The sequence below is a fragment of the Ipomoea nil genome, unplaced genomic scaffold, assembly GCF_001879475.1.
Source record: "Ipomoea nil cultivar Tokyo-kokei standard unplaced genomic scaffold, Asagao_1.1 scaffold0688, whole genome shotgun sequence".
NCBI lineage: Eukaryota > Viridiplantae > Streptophyta > Magnoliopsida > Solanales > Convolvulaceae > Ipomoea > Ipomoea nil.
In genome coordinates, this window is record NW_017617116.1 from 3,396,324 (window position 1) to 3,415,521 (window position 19,198).

Sequence of the window (19,198 nt, forward strand, 5' to 3'; positions counted from 1 at the left end):
GCTATGGAGTATTGTCTTGCTAGAATGTTTTTTTCTTTCTTTCTTTTTTTGTTAATTTCCTTTGGTTGGCAAGACTTTGGAAAAACAGTTATATTGCAGACCATGGTGCAAGTTGCTGCATGCACCCAACACATTCTTTTAAAAATAAAATAAAAATAAAATAATATTCAACTTAAATTTATTTTTCTCCTTTGCTTTTGAACAAATAAAATTGATGTATAAAATATATATCATTAAAAGCTCTAATTGAGGTTTTTTAAATGATACTATATTAATATTTTTTAAAAAAATTAAATTAAATCTATAAGTACATAAAGTAATTACTTTAGTGTAATGTTTATGAATATTAAACTTTGTTTTTAAGAATATATAGAAAGAACGTAACATTATGAACCTACTACAACGTGAATGAAAATATATATGATGTACCTGTAATTTAGTTGTTATTTACATTAAGGTTTAGGTACTCTTTGGTTGTGATGTTGAAGTACCCATTGCACCTCTACTGATAATTAAAATGAGTCCTCAAACAAAGGATTGGAATATATATATATATATATATATATATATATATATATATATATATATGGTTTCAACTTATTACCATCAATAATTAGGTATTATTTAGTATCTAAGACTAGGAGACTTAGCTTGTTTACTTTAAGATTTGTAAATTATCGTTTCAACGAACTGAGTGTGTTTCTTATACTTGAGAATGATAAGGATGAATACAATCTTAAACATTTGGACTTGTGTATAGTGTGATCAAGAAATACAAATGATTTTCTACTTACATGCCATAACTAATAAATTGCCTGATGCATTAGCAAAGTGGGGGGGGGGGGGGGGGGGGGGTGGATTAGTATTCGTTGAAATGACATGTGAACAAATTGTGGATAATGTCCCCATAACATAAAATAAAGTGGTGGATCAACTGGTTCAAAAGACATAGTCCCTCAAAATTGAAGGGGGAGAGTTGGAGAACTACTAGCAAAACACATAGGACATGTGCCAACTATTATTGTTGATCAAAACAATGGTGTTCATGGGAATATTGAGAATATTGAAACTTCGATGCTCAGTTATAATAATGATATTTGGAATATATCTAAAATAATCATCAATAATATTTTCACTTATTTCATTGGGAGTGAGATCATGAATGATGATCTAAAGAAAATCTTACCCTTCTCTTTGTTTGTATCATCTATATATTACTTCTATAAACTTAATTTAATCTAAATCTAATCTAAAAATATAATAAGTGTGAATGAAAGTTATACTCCTGATTTATGTCCGTTTTTTCCGTTAAGTTTTTTTTTTTGTACATTATGTTATAAATGTTGTACATTAAAATATTTTGGACAAACATACCCCTACCGTTATAACTTCTGTTATCTTTTACACTATTGTTACCATGCACATGCATCCACTATATATTTTCTTATCTTCTTCATTAATAATAATATATACACATTAAATATTTGAGTTATATGTTAATTATTACATAAATATAAATATCAAATTTATAAAAATGATTTACATTATTATTATTACGGAGTATTATTTAGAATAATTTAAATATCTAAAATTTAAATAAATTTAAAATTTTAATATAATGTATTAATATTGTGCACCTATTTTTTGCGCATCGCGTATAAAAAATACTAGTTATTTGGATATATATTAATAACTTATATGAGGTTATATAACTTCTACAAGCATTAGTTACATGGAAATTTAGGTTTTGTCAATAGGGTTAGGAACATATGTTTTGCAACTAGGGGAATTGATATATTTTGTATTTCATGATGAGAAAAAAGACCTTAGTTGTTGTTGGTTTATTTGAGTTAGGGAAAAAAGACCTTAGATCTGGTCGTCTTCTCCACTGGAGAAGGCGGCAGACGGCCGCTTGCCGCCTTCTCCATTGGAGAAGGCTGGAGAAGGCGGCCGTCCGGTCGTCTTCTCCGGTGGAAGACGACCGGACGGCCGGAAAATTAATTCGACGGCCGCCGGAAAAATTCGCCGGTGGCCGGAATCCGTCACCGGTGGCCGAATTTCGTCGCCGGAATTAAAATGACCGGTAAAAACAGGTCATTTACCGGTTTTTGGGCTTCATTGATCAAATTTAGCATGTTTGAGTGTTTAATTGACCTTTTTTAAAATTTAGGGGGCTAATTGACCTTTAGGGTAATGTTTAGGGGTCTATTTGACCCTTTTCTCAAAAAAAAAATAAACTTACAATCTTTTTTACCATAGTTACTTGCATCATGGTAATGGTGAATTAAGAATGACAATTCTACTTGTACCTAACAAGTACCCATAACTCCATTCTAATAGATTGTAAAATATTCGTATCATTTGGATAGTGGAGATTTTTTATACTAGATTACTAACATAGGTATGGAAGCTTCTGTGAAAATTTTGATTAAATGATGTTTAAGTTTATATTTATCATTGTAAAATATGTTAACATATTAAAATTGAAATCCCTTCAAAAATATTAAATTAAAATTTTAAAATATTAAAAATTTTAGTTGAGCTCAAACTCGAGTTTTTAGAATTAAATATAAAAATTTAAACAAGATAAGAAAAAGGAGATAAGTTAAAAAAAAAAAAACCTCAATAGGACTAGCTCAAAATTGAGCGAGCGGACCCAATTGACACTCTTGCCCTTTAGCTCCACCTTAGTATAATCAAGGGGAAATTTTGATCCTCATGGGTAACTTAATTGATTATACGTGACCGATTACATTTAAAAACGCATGGTCGAATATTGACAATCGTAATATGAGAGTTTCACCCTTATCTTGTAGGGTGTCTTTTTGTGAGTACCCCTGATACTAATTTTTTACCTAATAAATTTGTTGAATTGTCGGGAGTTTGAACATGCTCTCGTATGGAAAAACCAATTTGATCAGCATTTTGTCTCTTAATTGGGTTGACTCGGTGTGAACTGAGATTATTCTAAGTATGATACGAGTTTAAAAGTGTCTCCTAAAATTAGGACCTGCTCAGAACACCTCGTGGTCTTAAAAAAAAAAAAAACTTATTTACAATTTGTGTCAAACTTGAGTGTAGGGTCTCCGCGAGAGATTTTACATTTTGTAAGGGTAAAATTTGGATAGTTGTTGTCCCCTTCGATTTGGCAGTTGGGTATGAATAAAAAAAATAAAAAATAAAAAATAAAAAATAAAAATCCCAAAAAAGAGGTTGATAGTTGCGTAGTCGGTTGTCCCCTTCAATTTCCATGGGTGAAAAGCGAAATGGGTAAATTTTTTGCAGAAATTATGAAATGACCTCTCCAACTCTGAGATCTAAATCTCACAAGCGACAACACTGTGATTTAGTAGAATCTAAGATACGACTCCACAGACCCTATTTCTTCTTCGCCGTCTCGAATTTGGTTCCCAAATGCTATTCAACAGTTTCTGAGATTTTGCGTATAATTCTCGTTCCGTTTCATCATCCAAATAAACCCCTCAATGCCCCCGCCGGATAAACTTTCCCGCCGCTTCTCGTTCTTCGGCTACCCTGCAGGTCCCGGCGGAGGTGGTGCTGCTGCTGCTGCTGAAGGAAGCAGCAAAGGCAACGCCGCCGACGATCTGCCGCCGCCGCAGCTCAGGCTGGAGGTGGACAGGGAAGTGTACAGACCCGGAGATCCGGTGACTATAACCGTCGAAATCAACAACCCTACTCCTTCCTGCTCGCTTCTGATCGAGAGGCTCGGGTTTGAAATCAAAGGGATCGAGAAATTGGATACTCAGTGGTTTTGCACGGCCAAACCCTCTGCTGACTCCAAGCAGCGCAGGGGTTTGTTTCCCTCTCCCTTCCTCCTTATATCTATATCTCTATGTACTTGCATTCATGACTTTCGCCTTGATTTGCATGTTGGAACTTGGAGGTTACTGATATGATTGCATTTTAGATGTGTATTTAATTTGTAATTGAGGTAATGTCTTGGCTCTTCTGTAGTTCTGTTGCCTGATTAATGGGAAAATGCAAGTGATAATGGATAGTTGGAGTGCATTGGATATGCTCTGCCTGAATAATGCAATATGCTAAGAAATCCAATTATTGGAGAGTTACATACCTCTTATAATGTTTGTCCTACTGGAAACATACAGTAACTTAAGAACTCAAACAAAAGTAAGTTATATGCTTTACTATCTTATTTCACCTGGATATTCCAGGTAAAAAAAAAAAAAAAAAAAATCAAAGAAAGACCAGTTCAAGAAACAATTAGCCAAATAAGTAGAAAATGCATTCAATGATGCTTTAAAATTAGATTAAAAAGTGGAAGAATATCCCTCTGGCAGGACCTAGGAAATCACCTCATTCCCATGCATATGTTAAGAACCTGTTCTTCCTAGACATCACTCTTCAGTGAATGTCCACAGAAACATTGACCCCAATGTCACATGCTGAGCAACCCAGTCGTGATCATTGTGGTTATATTGATTGAAATGTATATAATGTAAAGGATGGTAAGATGAATATTTCTGAGCATACATATGGCCAAATGGGTTTTGCTATTTAAGCCCTATGTTGCCTTGTGTCATCTACTATATTACATGGTAATTATCAGAGGTTGTTTCACAGAAGTTGTCTGGAACATAGGAAAATGTGGAGACTGGAAAACAGAGTTTTGATTAGAATTACAATTACCAATTAATTAAAATATATATATATATATATATATATATATATATATATATATATATAAAATAGAATATAAGAAGACTTGCATGTCATAGGAATGAAATTTGGAAGAAAAATACATGGATATTGAAATGCATTTGTACTTTAACTTATGCAATTTTTAGAATCTATCAAGAACTCCCATTTATGATGCTCTTGTATCTTAAAAGCATACTGCTTTCATACGTGGATGAAATGACCTCAAGTTATTGCTTGTAGCATCACTGAACTCTTTCATTTACCATGATCTCACATGTCAAAACTCAAAAAGTAAAGAGTTCTAGAGCTTATTTTGGGCCCCTTTGACTCTAAAAAGTAGAAGCTATGCCAAACACAAAATTTAAAAGAGTTTTTAAGGCTAGAATGCTAGATAATAATGAAAAGCCGCTTTTTCAAGAAACCTCAAAGTTGTGGGTTGTTGACAACGACGCTTAAGCTGGGCCATACTTGTGCTTACATTACATATTTATCATAAATATGTGTGTGTTTATATAGGTTGCTAGGCCTCCCTTGGATTGATATTTATGTTTTTTTTTCCCTCTCTTTCTCTATCTCTCACTCTCTTCTTCTTCAGGTGAGTTTGTTTTCATGGACTACTTGACTCCTGCTTTAGTATCAAATAAAGTTGTTTGTTCCGGGGCAACTGTAAAATGTAAGTCTTTATTCTCTTTTTAAAGTTTAAATGTTTGTCTACACTTGTATTGTGTGATAGGCTATTCTAGATTATGTTGGGATTCAGTGGATGAATTGATTTTAAGTTTCTTGGAGACTGATTTACAAAATGAATCAGTTTGCTAGAGGGGGATTAACAATGCTAATGCTATGCTTGCATTCAATTTGAGTTAGTAACCTTCATAGTACCTCTTGATTAGCATTAGTTTATTTGAACCATCTCCTAGTAGTTAGATTGTGACAAAGTAAAGGTACTCATTTTTTATCATACAATTTTAAAATGGTGTTTTTCAATTATTTTTCTTCTGAATTTGATATGTACTTTATTTTGCAGTTGTGGTGCGAACTTTTCTGCCAAGCATCATACCGCCATCATACAGGGGTGCAACCATCCGCTATTTGTACTATGTTAGAAGTACATTACGTGGGCAGTATTTGCTAGTAGGGAATGGACACTTCCGTGAAGAATCAATTAGAGATGTTGCAGAGCTGGTTAGTTCCGTCTGTCATTCATTACATTGTTTCAGTCTTCTGCAGTGACCTTTTTTATGAGTATGCTTTCTATTTTATCCTATGATATTCAATATGGCCTTGGCTTCCCATCCTTTATTTTATTCTGAAGATGTTAGATGGCTGTACTATGAATAATTACATAAATATGCTTTTGCTGCGTTATTCATCTAGCATTGTTCAACAATGTGAATTCATAGTTATCCATTTCGTTATGTGGACAATCTAGAGTCTGTTCAGCACTTAGGCTTCAGCCTTAATTTATTATTCTTTAAGCACTTTGTTACTATTCTGTCTAGTGGTTTATGCATCTTAAAGATCTTAGGGAAAAGTTCTAGTGGAGTAAAAATAATCCTGTAGCATTCACTTCAGCATTATTATAGCATGCTTGAATGCTTGATGAAAGGTCTCAGTCCTTACTATTAAGACTCTAATAGTAGCTTCAATTTTGTAATCCAAGGTATATATTGTTGTATGAATAGAACTTGTGCAGTTGTGCCTTCTCTAAATGAGTATGTATTAAAAATAATAAAAAAATAAAAATAAAAAGTGAGTGAGAGAACAAATATCTTCTTAAGCCTTTTGGTTTGTGAAAATCAGAGTTATATGTTTTTCTCTCACCAATTTTTAATTCCTTGTTCGTTGTGAAAGTTCTATTTTATTATTTTCCATTCTTTTGTTATATATGGCACTGTGAATTAGTGCAAGCTGATGACTAATGCATTTTTCACTCAATCAAGGGTGGAATAAAAGCTGATTGCTGCTTTATATGCTTCTTTGAGCACTAGTGGCAACATTCTTTTAAAACATGTTTTCTTGCTTCCCTTCTGTGTTTCTAGTTCTGGGAAGTGCTTCCTTCCCCCCCCTCCCCCCCCGCCCCACCCAACCCCAACCCAACCTACACACCTGACAAATAGTTCTAGTTGAGAGTGTTCAATGAACAGTTGTTACCTCTTATAAAAATATTTAGTTTAGAAAATGATGATAAAATGAGTTTGAAGTGTATAATGTGAAAACCATACTCAATCTTAGTTTTCTTGTCTACTCTTGTCATCTAACTTTGCCAAACTTTAATTCATCCAGGAAACCCGAATACCATTGCAGATATGGGTGACTCAGAAGGGTAATGGCTTGCAAAATGACGAAGGTGAAACTGATGGTAATTCTCTCTTTTTCAGATGCATCGTTTAATATTATGTAGAATTATCCTCCATAGCATGTCTTTCAGGACTCATTTAAAATGCAGATTGAATGACTAAATTCCAATTGCATGGACAGCAGTCAGAAAAGTTATGTTATCAATGAAATTTGAGAGTAGTCTTTTAATTCGTAGTGGATAATCAAAAGAATAAATTTTACTTTCACCTGGTGCTTACAAAGTTACAATCTACCATTACTCTGCAGTATGTGCTATAAGATTATTCAAGGAGACAGTAGTTGGCCCTACCTATCTTATGTAAAATAGGCCTAACTTCTTGTTAGGATCTCATTTGGGCCGTTTATATAGTAGCAATTACCCACTGAACACTCTGGTATGTTAGGCTTTCTGAATTTTAACAGTCTGTCACATAACTATTAGGTGTTGTTTCCTTATTAATCATATAGTGATCTCTGGTTGGGGAATCAATCTGGCAGTATATTCATGGTGTGCTTGATGGCTTGAGTTAACTAATAGTCTGAAAATAACAAAATACTTTCGGGTTTTAACTAAGCATAGCAAAATAAACCAGGATGAGTAATGATCTGACTTTGGATGATAGATTTGCAATGTTTAGTGATGATAAAAGTTTTTGAAGTTATTTTACACTTCTATGATCTATCCGCTCTTCTTCACAATCAACTCGAGAGACATGGATATATACTGCACAAATTACTTGATCATTTTTTGGATTATAGTTTAATGATCTTGATTGTTGTTGGACGTGTCTATGGAGTCCAATTTTTTTGTGCATGTTTAAAAATAGCTGATCCAGTGAATGTAATGGTTGTGTATGAATTAGTGATGGAATGGGAATGAAAGCCGATACATGACTACTCAAAATAATCTTGTAGTACCCATTACAAAGCTTTATCTTGTTTCTTACTCATGAGTCATGACCAATTTCACTAAAACGTGATTTTTCTCAGCAAAATGTTTTAACACCTGAATAGCTTAGTGGCCAACTATGTTTTTCCTTTAGTCTAAGCTATGAATTTCATGACCTTTAGGTGCTAATATGTATATCTACATATTTGAGAAAGGTTGCAAAGATGTTGCTTATAATTTGAATATGCACTGGTGCTTTCTCTGGTAAGAATGCAGATGCATGACATCTTTTGAAAAGACTCCTAGGGGGAGCTTACTTGATGCTTTATCATTTAAAAGAATTTCTTTTAGAAAACTATTGATGGTGTTGCTTTCCATTCTACCTACATAAAAATGAATTAATTGCGAGCTTGGTATGCCTACATATAAAAATTTCATGATCCCCTGCTGCCTTTTCTGCTTCATCTATTTAGTCATTATTTTGGGCATATTAAAAATTTTAATTTCCCAAGTTACTGATATCATAAAAATGTTTTGTTTCCAGGAATTGTTCCTACTACAACCATCATGCTGGATGTTTATTGGAAAGAGATGCATGGTGATTCTGAATGGGTAACTCAATTCACTGCCAGTTATATTTGTTTACATGTCTACTTTTATAACTAAAACTCTTAAAAGATTAGTATATGGAGCAAACTAGGAGAAACACAGCTGGGAATTAATTATAAGTGCTAAAACTTGGTGAATATATAAGATGAAAAATACATATGAAGTTTTCTTTGCTTTTCTTCCATTAGGCTTTTCTTCTTCTAGGGTAAGTTTATAAAGGGTCCCACAGCTTTGCCTGATATTTTCTGCTTTACAGGCTAAAGTTAATGAAACTTTTGATGGCATTGAGGACGATAATGAAAGCATGAGGGATGAAGTTTCATCTGTTTCTTCGTACAGTACCATTAAAGAAAATATACACAGAACTTTTGGAAGTTCATTGTCTTTGCAGTCTTCTGCAGCAAGATCTTCACGCAAAGATCTTTCATACCTTGAAGGGCACAGTAGCATTCCTTCACCCATGACACTTCCTCGATTATCTGTGGCTGAGATTTCATTTGATTCAGGTGTTGGTCAGCTACCATACTGTTCTCCTGTATATGGAATTGGCTCTAATATTACTAATTGTGAAATATCTTTCCAGTTTTCTCATGATATGACAATTGAGTGAACTTTTGGTGAAATTCTGTTTCAATGATAATACATTTAGCAGATGTTTTGCCCCCAAGTAAGTCCGAAGCTGTTGCCTTTCCAAGCCATCGGCTGAAACAGGCAAAGCCCTTTTCCCGAGATGATGAATCAACATCACCTTCTGTTTCAGGAACTGGTGAATCTGGAGCATGTAAATCATATTGCTATTAATTATGTATACATTTTTTATTAGCCATTTCCCCCAAATATTTAATTTAGTTATATGATCATAACTAATTTGCTCTGAACATTTTATGCAGCAGAAGGGTTCTATCGAGGAAGATCTTATAACATCAGACTAGATGACCAAGTTCTTCTACGATTTTCTCCAAAAAACTCTGAATCAACCTACTATTTTAGTGATATGGTAATTGTACTGGTTGCTTGTGGACCTTTGCCTGTACTACATCATTGTCATTACCTTTGACTTTTTCCCCTTCTTTTCCCTTTTTTTGACAGATTGGTGGAACCCTTACTTTTTTTCATGAAGAAGGCACTAGAAGATGCCTTGAGGTAATTTCATGTTTCAAAGAATACAGTTGCCGATCCAAAAGATATTTTTTGCACATACATTAAGAAATTGATTCATTTGAGAATTTCTTCTAGCTTTCAATTACACTGGAGATGACAGAAACTATAAGTCAACGTTTTGTCCATCCTTCAAGAAGACACGCTCCTTCTATTACTAAGGTATACTTTTTGAGTACTCAATCTCAATCCATTCATTACCTTGATGTTTGATCTATCTACAATGGCAATGCCTGTATATATAGTGTATTCGCGGATAACTAATATTGCACACAGGTTAGTGCACTATTATATATCCTGAGTGCATTGTCAATTATCCATGGATGCACTATCAAGCATTTCAATATGTACCGCTCTAATTACGGAAATGACACAATGTTTTTCCTTAATTTCCAGCCCTTGATCTACTGGATGGATGAGATTAACCACTTTTTACATTGGGCATGTGTTCTCACATGATCCTTCCTCCCTCTCTCTCTCTCTCTCTCTCTCTCTATATATATATATATATATATATATATATATATATATATATATATATAGAGAGAGAGAGAGAGAGAGAGAGAGAGAGAGGAAAATTCTGATTCTAAGGTGTTGATCGGCACCCATGACTCTTATACCTAGTACCACTCCAAAGTGAATGGTGAAGGCTTTGAGTTTGTACCGGATACAAAGTCAACATTGTCCCCACACTTCTTTTACTTTGAGTTTGTACTGGCTATGATAGTTTGAACATACTTAGACAAAATATCAACCATCACTCCAGAGGAGAATAGCATCCAGATTCTGGCACCAAGTGAAAGAATTTACATATTCATCTCTTTTTGGAGGATGATATAATAGTGTGTTCAATTTGATTTTTTGGATGAGAAATTCATGTCTGCTTTAATTTCTTGAAGCAAACAATTTTAACTGTTGCTAAGTGCTAACATTTAGAAAATGCCTCTCTGACATTCTTCATCCTTTGCATTACGATATAAAAATCTGTATCTGTTTTTCGACTATGCCTACAGCCAACATGACTTGATCAAACCATTTCCAAGGGTTAATGCAAATGTAGTAACAACGCTACTAGACTATAGGTTTTATTAAGATTATTGTCATGCTAATTGTAAAGAAAAGAAAAACTTAAGCTTTGATATACTATGCTGTAAGCACTTGAAATATCTTACAGTATTCTGTCATTGTTTCATGTCTTATCACAGGTTCATAGTGATCATTATGAAGTTGTCGCAGACTTGGTGCAGACAAGCTTCCTCTTCTCCATTCCTATGGACGGGCCCATGTCTTTTTCAACTCGCTATGTCTCTGTGCAGTGGGTTCTTCGATTTGAATTCTTTACAAGTCCTAAAAATGTGGACTGGACTAGGTAAAATAAATTCTTCTTCTACATCATAATTACTCACTATATAGAATAAAACATAGGACTTAGATGACATATGATTATTCCTCTAAAAATCTTCTTGGTGGCCTTCAAATCAGATTTGAGCATCCTCTTTTGATAGATGGAAGAGACAAATGTGAGTGGGTTCTTCCAATAACTGTGCATGCGCCTCCAGCTGGCGCTGCAGCAATTCAGGCGCAAAATGACAAGTCCTTCTCTTTGGATCCCCTATGGATACACACTTGAGGGTAAAATGAAGTTGCTCACTTGCACTTGATATAAGTAGTTGTCTTGATTAATTGTTAAAGGTCTGATAATACCTGTTTTCTTTAGGTCTCTCTCTCTCTCTCATTTAGACAGACACATAAATACATTCTCTATATCTCTCTTATATGCTCACTTACACAGACCATCAAAATTGTTGTAAAAACTTCGACCACAGAACCACTACCAAGTTATGCTATCAAGACTGTCGCATGAAATCTAGGAGCATTATATTATTCTTCTTTCGACAATGCTGTTTTGACAAGTATGAAAAATAGCATGGTTCAATCTACATGGCAAGAGTAGAAAGCTTACAAAATGAGGCACTAACCTCAAAAGCCTTTAGCCTTGTAGTCTTAACTCTTTGCACTTGAAACTGATACCATGATTTTCACAACTCAAATTATAATACAAGTAGAAAGCACATAAAACGCTAAGACTGTCTTGAAGAACGTGCTGCCAGTTATGAAAAACTGTGAGAGAGGAAATGAAACATTAAGCACACTTGATTCCTGGGGCTTTAATGCTTTATGCATCTTGAAGCGGGGAAGAGATGGAACAAGTATTAGTGAGATCCTCACAAGCTGCTTTTGAACTTAGGACAATGACAATCTTTACTTTTTGTTGCTCTGAGGGGTTACTTTACACAAGTTTGTATTCTCCCCTGCTTTGTGATCCGTCAGGTCCTGTTTTAGCTGAGGTCGAGTGCATTATGGTCACATTGATGATTGATCACCCATGTTGGTGCCCTATTGCTCTGGATGTGTTTGATCAAAACCCTTGTTTCTTTTGAAGGGGCCGGCTTCTGGAAATGCTGATTCGCCTTTCAATTTTCTTTTGGAGATTCTTGGTAAAATGCACTGCAGAGGGGCAGCAAAGCTTTCATTTCAGTTGTAGGCCTTTTCATGGAATCCTTGATCGTTGGATGCATTCAGTGCCTTCTCCTTTAGTGTTCCTGTAATGTGTTGAGAGAGATTCATTTTCTCCCTTTTTTCTTTTGTTTTGTTTTCCATTTGTTTCCGTAATCTCATTTTCATTTTTTTTAAGAAGTTTTTATTTGAATCTCTTATCTATCTGTCTCTCACAAATCACAGTCCTATTTTATTTTAATTTTTCAATGGTTTTTTTTCTTTCTTTCTTTTTCCTGTATCCTCTTTTGTGAAAAATGTTTTAAAAGCAGCAACTCAAATGTGAGAATAAGTAACGCAAGCAGAGAGTTGGGGTTTTTCTTAATGTATGATATTAGTAATATTAAAAACTATGTAGTAGTGGTAGTAGTATTCCTTGATCAATTAACGCTTTAAACTCTTTCCTTTAAAATTTCCCCATGCTGTTCCCAAATTTGGCAGTATTTTAAGATTACAGCACCTCTAGTTTTAGTGCTGAATAGAGATGACAATTTCAGGCGAACTTCAGTCCTCTCTCGACAGAAATTGAGATTTTCTTTTCAGTTACAGTGCTGTTTTTTTTTTTTTTTTTTTTTAAATTTATAATTTTATATAATGAGACAATAAGCTAAAGAGTTGAGCAAATTTAATAATAATAATACTACTAATAGTTAATTATATTTTAGTCAATTTTTATTTTTATTTTATCATTAAATTTAAATATTTAATATAACAATAATAATAAGAGTTGAGTTGCCTTATATTTCTAGGTCAGTTGTCACACTTAAAAGAGGTGTTTACAATTCAGTGAGTGGATTACCCTGTTTGAAAATTTTGCGTACACCAAAAAAAAAAAAAAACTATTTTATTAGAGGGCGTGTATTATATAGATTAGCACTCAAATGCGGCAGTGGCTTATGGTGCGGCGGTGCGACATTATCTCTATCCTCAAAGCTTTTCAATCTAACGGTAACGGCTAATTACTGAAGATTTGAATATTTAAGCGCATTTTGGTATGTGGGGGAGGAGGGGGGGGGGGGGGTGTTATAGTAATTATAATGGCCATTTATAGCGGCCGCTTGACATAATACAAACAGTATTAACAAAAGACACCAATAGTGTTAGGAAAAACATAACAATGAAATGCACAAATACACCATAAAAACACACAACACACCAAAAAAAAAACACCATATAACTCTCCACCCCCAATGGTGTATTTCCGAACACTGTGTGGTTCTTTCATAACATGGATGGTGTATATTTGTATAACGACGTCGTTTTTGCAACTATGTGCACCATGTATGGTGCACACGGTTGCACAGCATAACGCTCCTTCGCGTTGTGGGAGAACGTGCGTGAAAATATTGGAGAAACCTTGATGAATGTGATTCATCGGATTTATCTAATTTAATGGCCTGCAATTGACCGCACCGCCGCACCTAACAATACTGCCGCACTTGAACTCCCCTCGTATTATACATATGTATTGCTTTGTATTTTGAATATTCTTGTGCATAATGTATTTTTTTGACATATGATTTATTAATTTAGAAGTAACTTATTAAACTCGCAATTATTAGTTATATTTGTTTTTAATGTTTGTATATAGTAAGGATATATTAGAGATTATAAAAAAATTTCTAGAAAAGTGTAAACATGTTAATTAATTTTTATTTAATTTAATTGTTATGTTTTTTGGGTTATACCAAACTTGTTAATTAATTTTTCCTTGTAAATTATTCTTATCAAACATATTCCATGGAAGCATTTTCAAGGGAATTTAATTGATGGGTAAGAACCAATCGGCCTCTAAAAGTGGCTCTTATGTGAGACCGTCTCACGGATAGATATTCGTGCGATAGATCGAATCAAGATGAAAAATGCAATATTTATACTAAAAAAATGTAACACTAATCAAGAATAAAATGTTTTGTTACTTATAAGGGAAAATGTAATACTTTTAACTCAAAATGTAAAAGTATTACATTTTTCATCAAAAAGTATTATATTTTCCTTTATAAATAACAAACGCTTTGTACATGAATAATATTACATTTTTTTCAATAAAAATATTACATTTTCATATTGATCAGACTCGTCTCACAAACAATGACGATCTCACATTAGTTTTTGCCATTTTATAATAATTTTTGTAAGAGTGTATTATGAATGTTGCCTATTTCATCATATGTTTTCAATGGAAACCTAAGAACTCAACCCCTAGCGATTATGATTTTTTTATGAGATTTCCATTATGCGTTATATTACATATACTCATCTTATATAAAATTTTAATAAGTGTACATGTAACAATAAATAATTTCTTATTTTTATTAAAACTGATATCTTAGTGGTGAAGGAAAATAAAAGCATATATATATATAAGCATGTGCGTTTAAAGAATGTATTTATAATTTTTATTTTTAAAAAAAAAAAAAAAAAAAAAAAAAAGAACTCCGGAATGGCTAAAATCAATATATCATGTCCTATGTAAATGGTTATTCCCCTACAAAGGAAATAACACATTCTTAAGAATGTTGAGAATAAAATATTTAAACAAATAATGAAATATGTTTATTTTTAGAAATGTTATTTCATTTATAATAACAAGAGGTCCGAAAATGATCTTATTATTGATTATCCATGATGTATAAGTAATGATTAAGATATGTATTTATAAAGATACAAAGAATTTTAGTCAGAATAAAAATGATAAATGATAATGTTCTTAATAATATAAGGAGAACAAAAATGAATTTTAGTGTACGTAAAATACAAAATTCTAATACCATTCATAGCTTATTCCATGAATCAAACCTATTGTAAATATTTTAGCAGAAGAAAGACAAAGTATTTGAGTGTTCTTTCTTCTAGTTTTACCATGATGACAATACCAAATGATATATATATATATATATATATATATATATATATATATATATATATATATATATATATATATATATATTAAAAAATCACTTTTAATCCCAAAAAATCTTTTTTTGAAGAGAAGAGAACCAAAAAATCTTTTATTTTTCTTTTTTATTTAAAAAAATTATTTTATCCAAAATTATTGGAAGGAAAATTAACAAACAAAATAAATATACTGAACTCCTATTCCTGCGCGGATTAGAAGCAGGGGAAGCCAAATGCAATCAGAACAATGAATGACACAGATCATGATAAGAATGGAAGTTGATGTTTCTATATCTTATATCTACTCTCCGCACAATCCTCGCTCCTTTTCATTACGATTGCAGTTTATGTAAATTTCCAGAGCGATTTTTGAGGGTTTGAGATTCGAAGAAACGATGAATTTCCGGGAGCTTTTCTTCTTGTTGTGCTTAGGGTCTCTGATGGCCTCCACGGCGCTTGGAGAGGTCGTTTTAATCAGCAGAAACGGTACTTTGTCATTCGGTGACATTGAAGCTAGCTTTGGTGCGTTCTCCAGAATTCTCTCCGTAGTTTAATTTCGTATTTTGAAATATCGGTTCGTTGTTTATTGGTGTTTGAGAAGTTGAACCGTTTTGTTTCGTTTAATTTGTGTGGATTTTCGGAAATTTGAGGCTTTTTAGTAGGCTGGTGAAGTTAAATCGCAAACCTGATGGTTGAGTTTTTTGTTTTTGTTGGGAGACGCAGAAAATCTGTAGCTACTATTTGAAAGTATGTATTTGTGATCATAGTTGGTAAATGACCACAAGAATGTAAATCAAATTTGGTTGATATATTTGATTAGTTTAAACCAAGATGGTCAATGGCCGCTTGCAGCGAGACTCGAACTTAGAATCTTAAAGATCAACTTGGTTAAATTGTAAACCAACTTAAGTTGCTATGATTAACTAATTTAAACCAAAAAGGTTGATAGGCCGCTCTTACCAGAATTCAAACTTTAAACTTTAGGGTTATCAAGCCAACAATCTGGCCAACATAATTAAGTTCTAAACTAGTTTAGATTGCTATGATTAACCAACTTAAACCAAAAAGATTTATAGGTGACTTCTATTAGGAGTTGAATTTAGAACCTTATGATTATCAAATCAACAATACCTACCAACTAGGCAAGGTTGCCCCCACCTTGATGGTTAAGTTGTCTTGTATAAAACTATATATATGTATTTGTATTGCACAGGTTGGAGCTCTGTTTGTCTCTTTCTAGCATCAAATTGGCTATTCTGTTTTCTTTAAATATTATATTAACTGTAGTTGATTTTCCTTTCAGCTCCCCCAGTAGAGGAACCAGAGAAATGTGGGACACTGTACATGGCTGAGCCTTTGGATGCATGCTTGCCACTTACTAATAAGCTTGATAGTGTTAACAACAGCACCAAACTTCCATTTGTGTTGATAATCAGGGGAGGATGTAACTTTAAGGATAAAGTCAGAAGAGCCCAAACTGCAGGGTTTAAAGCAGCCATAATCTATGACAACGTATTCGGTGATTTGGTTGAAAGTAATCACTCTTCCGCTGTCAATTTTTCTGCTGAAGTATTATTTCTTTCATGTTTATTAAATTTTATTTAATTGTGGAGCCATCTGTTGCCCCTGTGGTGCCCCATATGCTCACACATTAACTAGTATCTCATTGGTTCAAGGACTTTGAGCCAAATAACCATTCTGAAAAAGTAGAACCCCTGCCCAAGAGTCACTGGAGGAGGCCAATGGCCTAAACTCTAGTTTCCGTTAACTTGGGGAGCCTAATCTAGGAAGCCCAATGACCCAAACTACTCTAAGATGTTGGTGGGAGTGGTGACTTTAGGTCAGGTGGTTTACCACTTGAGCTAGCCTCACGGGGGGCTATATACATCTATCTTCCCTAGCACAGCCCTTCAAACAGGCACTTTCCTCTTATATCCCCCTCAGTTTCCTCTCCCAAACAACCCCAAAATGAGGCCCTAAACTTGCTGCCTAATCATCATAGGCTAAATGGACTGTAAACTTTCCCCTACCTTAGTTATCAATGGCATCCACTCCAGATGTTCATACTGTGACTTTCTTATAGTATATGTTATTATGTTCAGTTTGCTTTTCAGTTTGTGATTATGAACTTGCATCAAAATCATATTCTAACCTAGCAAATTCTAGTGGCAGGGAGTTCTTCTGGTATAAAGATACCTGCTGTCTTTGTTTCAAAAGCTTCAGGATTAGTCCTTGCAAAGTATGCGGGTGACTCTGACATCGACTTATGGATAGTACCAAGCCTTGAGGCTTCAGCATGGTCATCCTTGGTCATAGTGTTCATTGTATTCTTTGCAATGTCAGCTATGGTGGTCGTCTACTTCTTTGTTGGGAGGTATAACCGAAGAAGAGAGAGACCTAGACCTAGACGTGTTAGAGAAGTTCACGGGATGAGTAGCCGTCTGGTAAAAGCCATGCCAAGTTCAATATTTACAGTGGTTGTCGAGGATAATTGTACTTCAACATCATGTGCTATATGCCTTGAAGATTATAGCATTGGGGATAAGCTCAGGATTCTGCCATGTTCTCACAGTAAGTCTTAAAAGATATTTTCATATGTTTCATCATATATCTTAATTTAGCTAAGTGTATCTAGCTCTTTTTTTGGATGACGTTGGGTGTAGGTAAACGGTAAACCCCGCCTTGTGACCCTATCCGGCAAAGGACCACAAGGAAGTAAATTTAGATTACCCATAGTTAACCGGCTCAAACCAAGGGAGCAAGAATTCAAACTCGTTTACCAAACACTTTAATTTCAATCAATTAACTTATTAGCTATTAGTTTTTCAGCTAGGTGTGTCAAATAACTGTTTGGTAAAATAGTTAGCCTATCAGTCAATTTTAGCTTATTTGACTACTATTAGCTGCTTATTTGACTACTGTTAGCTGTTTGATTTGGTTAAACAATCAATACAAGTATTGTAACTTATTACTACAAAATGCTAAAATTCAAAAAGCTACTTAAAGTAGCTTTTTCAATCAGCTTTTTAAGAAAGTCATTTTGTATGTAATCAGCTAACAGCTAATTTACCAAATACTTTTTTACAATCAGTTAATGTTATCAACTAGTCAAACTCACTAATCCAATTAGCTAACAGATAAATCAGCTAACAGCTAATTTACCAAATACTTTTTTACAATCAGTTAATGTTATCAACTAATCAAACTCACTAATCCAATCAGCTAACAGATATTTACCAAATACCCCCTTTGTCTCGTATGTGTTCCTATCTCATACTACATATAATTGGTTTGGTGAATTGTGACATATGCTTGTCCTAATTTTGACAGAATTTCATGCTATATGTGTGGATGCTTGGCTCACATCATGGAGGTCCTTCTGCCCTGTTTGCAAGCGTGATGCTAGAACTAGAGTGGGTGAACCACCAGCATCAGAATCCACACCATTACTTTCATCAACGTCTTGCTCATCTGTTAGATCAACATTAGCAGCAGCAGCAGATTCGCGACCTCAGTCGCTTCATTCTTCATTCCACCAACTACCCCATCCCAGTACAAACCAGATCTCAATAGACTTTAGAAATGCATCTTCGCGGAGATCGCCACATGCTTCTTATTTAGTTTCACCTCACTCATTAGGGTTTCAGTATCCTTCCTCATCATCTCTGTATCCAAGTCATATTTCTCCAGGCAATGCTTCTTCATCAAGTTTTATTGTTTCTCCAAGTCAGCAGCCAAACCCACTGCAACGCAGCGAGTCTAACGCAAGCTTTTCCCCATTCGCCTCGGCCCACTCTCTTCCAGATTGCCAAGTCTAGCTTGCCAGAGACTTGCAGGGATGATTATTGGTACATGAAGAACCATTGATTTGTATATTCTTCTTATATATCTATTGGTTTTAGTTTATAATAACTATTGCACTTTCTAGTCTGACAGAATTCATATCAGCTTGTGTATATGACTAGGGCAGAAAAATATAAAAGCAGTTTTCTTCAAGATGAATGTGAAATTGTGAATGATGCAACTATTTCCTTGTATGGTTATCAAAAGGTGATCACAAAATAAACA

The 19,198-nt window shown here is 34.1% G+C and overlaps 2 protein-coding genes across 9 annotated transcripts; both read left to right on the forward strand.

Annotated features, from left to right (window-relative positions):
* The first annotated feature begins 3,237 nt into the window (after positions 1 to 3,237).
* LOC109175964 lies at positions 3,238 to 12,616 on the forward strand. 6 transcript variants are annotated; one of them, XM_019325346.1, is made up of 13 exons: positions 3,238 to 3,813; positions 5,276 to 5,353; positions 5,708 to 5,865; positions 6,967 to 7,042; positions 8,454 to 8,521; positions 8,775 to 9,030; positions 9,168 to 9,299; positions 9,409 to 9,515; positions 9,608 to 9,661; positions 9,755 to 9,838; positions 10,882 to 11,045; positions 11,159 to 11,308; positions 12,120 to 12,616. In XM_019325346.1, exons 1-12 carry the CDS (start codon positions 3,486 to 3,488, stop codon positions 11,304 to 11,306), a joined length of 1,653 nt encoding a protein of 550 aa, XP_019180891.1. In that variant the 5' UTR covers positions 3,238 to 3,485; the 3' UTR covers positions 11,307 to 11,308; positions 12,120 to 12,616. The 6 variants fall into 6 exon arrangements, with proteins under 6 accessions (XP_019180891.1, XP_019180895.1, XP_019180890.1 ...); XM_019325350.1 differs by having other exon boundaries at positions 6,967 to 7,030; positions 12,008 to 12,616; XM_019325345.1 differs by having other exon boundaries at positions 3,239 to 3,813; positions 12,008 to 12,616.
* Positions 12,617 to 15,326: 2,710 nt separating this feature from the next.
* Positions 15,327 to 19,154, forward strand: LOC109175966 (receptor homology region, transmembrane domain- and RING domain-containing protein 2-like). 3 transcript variants are annotated; one of them, XM_019325353.1, is made up of 5 exons: positions 15,327 to 15,652; positions 16,434 to 16,664; positions 17,297 to 17,701; positions 18,461 to 18,787; positions 18,818 to 19,154. In XM_019325353.1, exons 1-5 carry the CDS (start codon positions 15,526 to 15,528, stop codon positions 18,946 to 18,948), a joined length of 1,221 nt encoding a protein of 406 aa, XP_019180898.1. In that variant the 5' UTR covers positions 15,327 to 15,525; the 3' UTR covers positions 18,949 to 19,154. The 3 variants fall into 3 exon arrangements, with proteins under 3 accessions (XP_019180898.1, XP_019180896.1, XP_019180897.1); XM_019325351.1 differs by having other exon boundaries at positions 18,461 to 19,154; XM_019325352.1 differs by having other exon boundaries at positions 17,303 to 17,701; positions 18,461 to 19,154.
* The last annotated feature ends 44 nt before the right edge of the window (positions 19,155 to 19,198 follow it).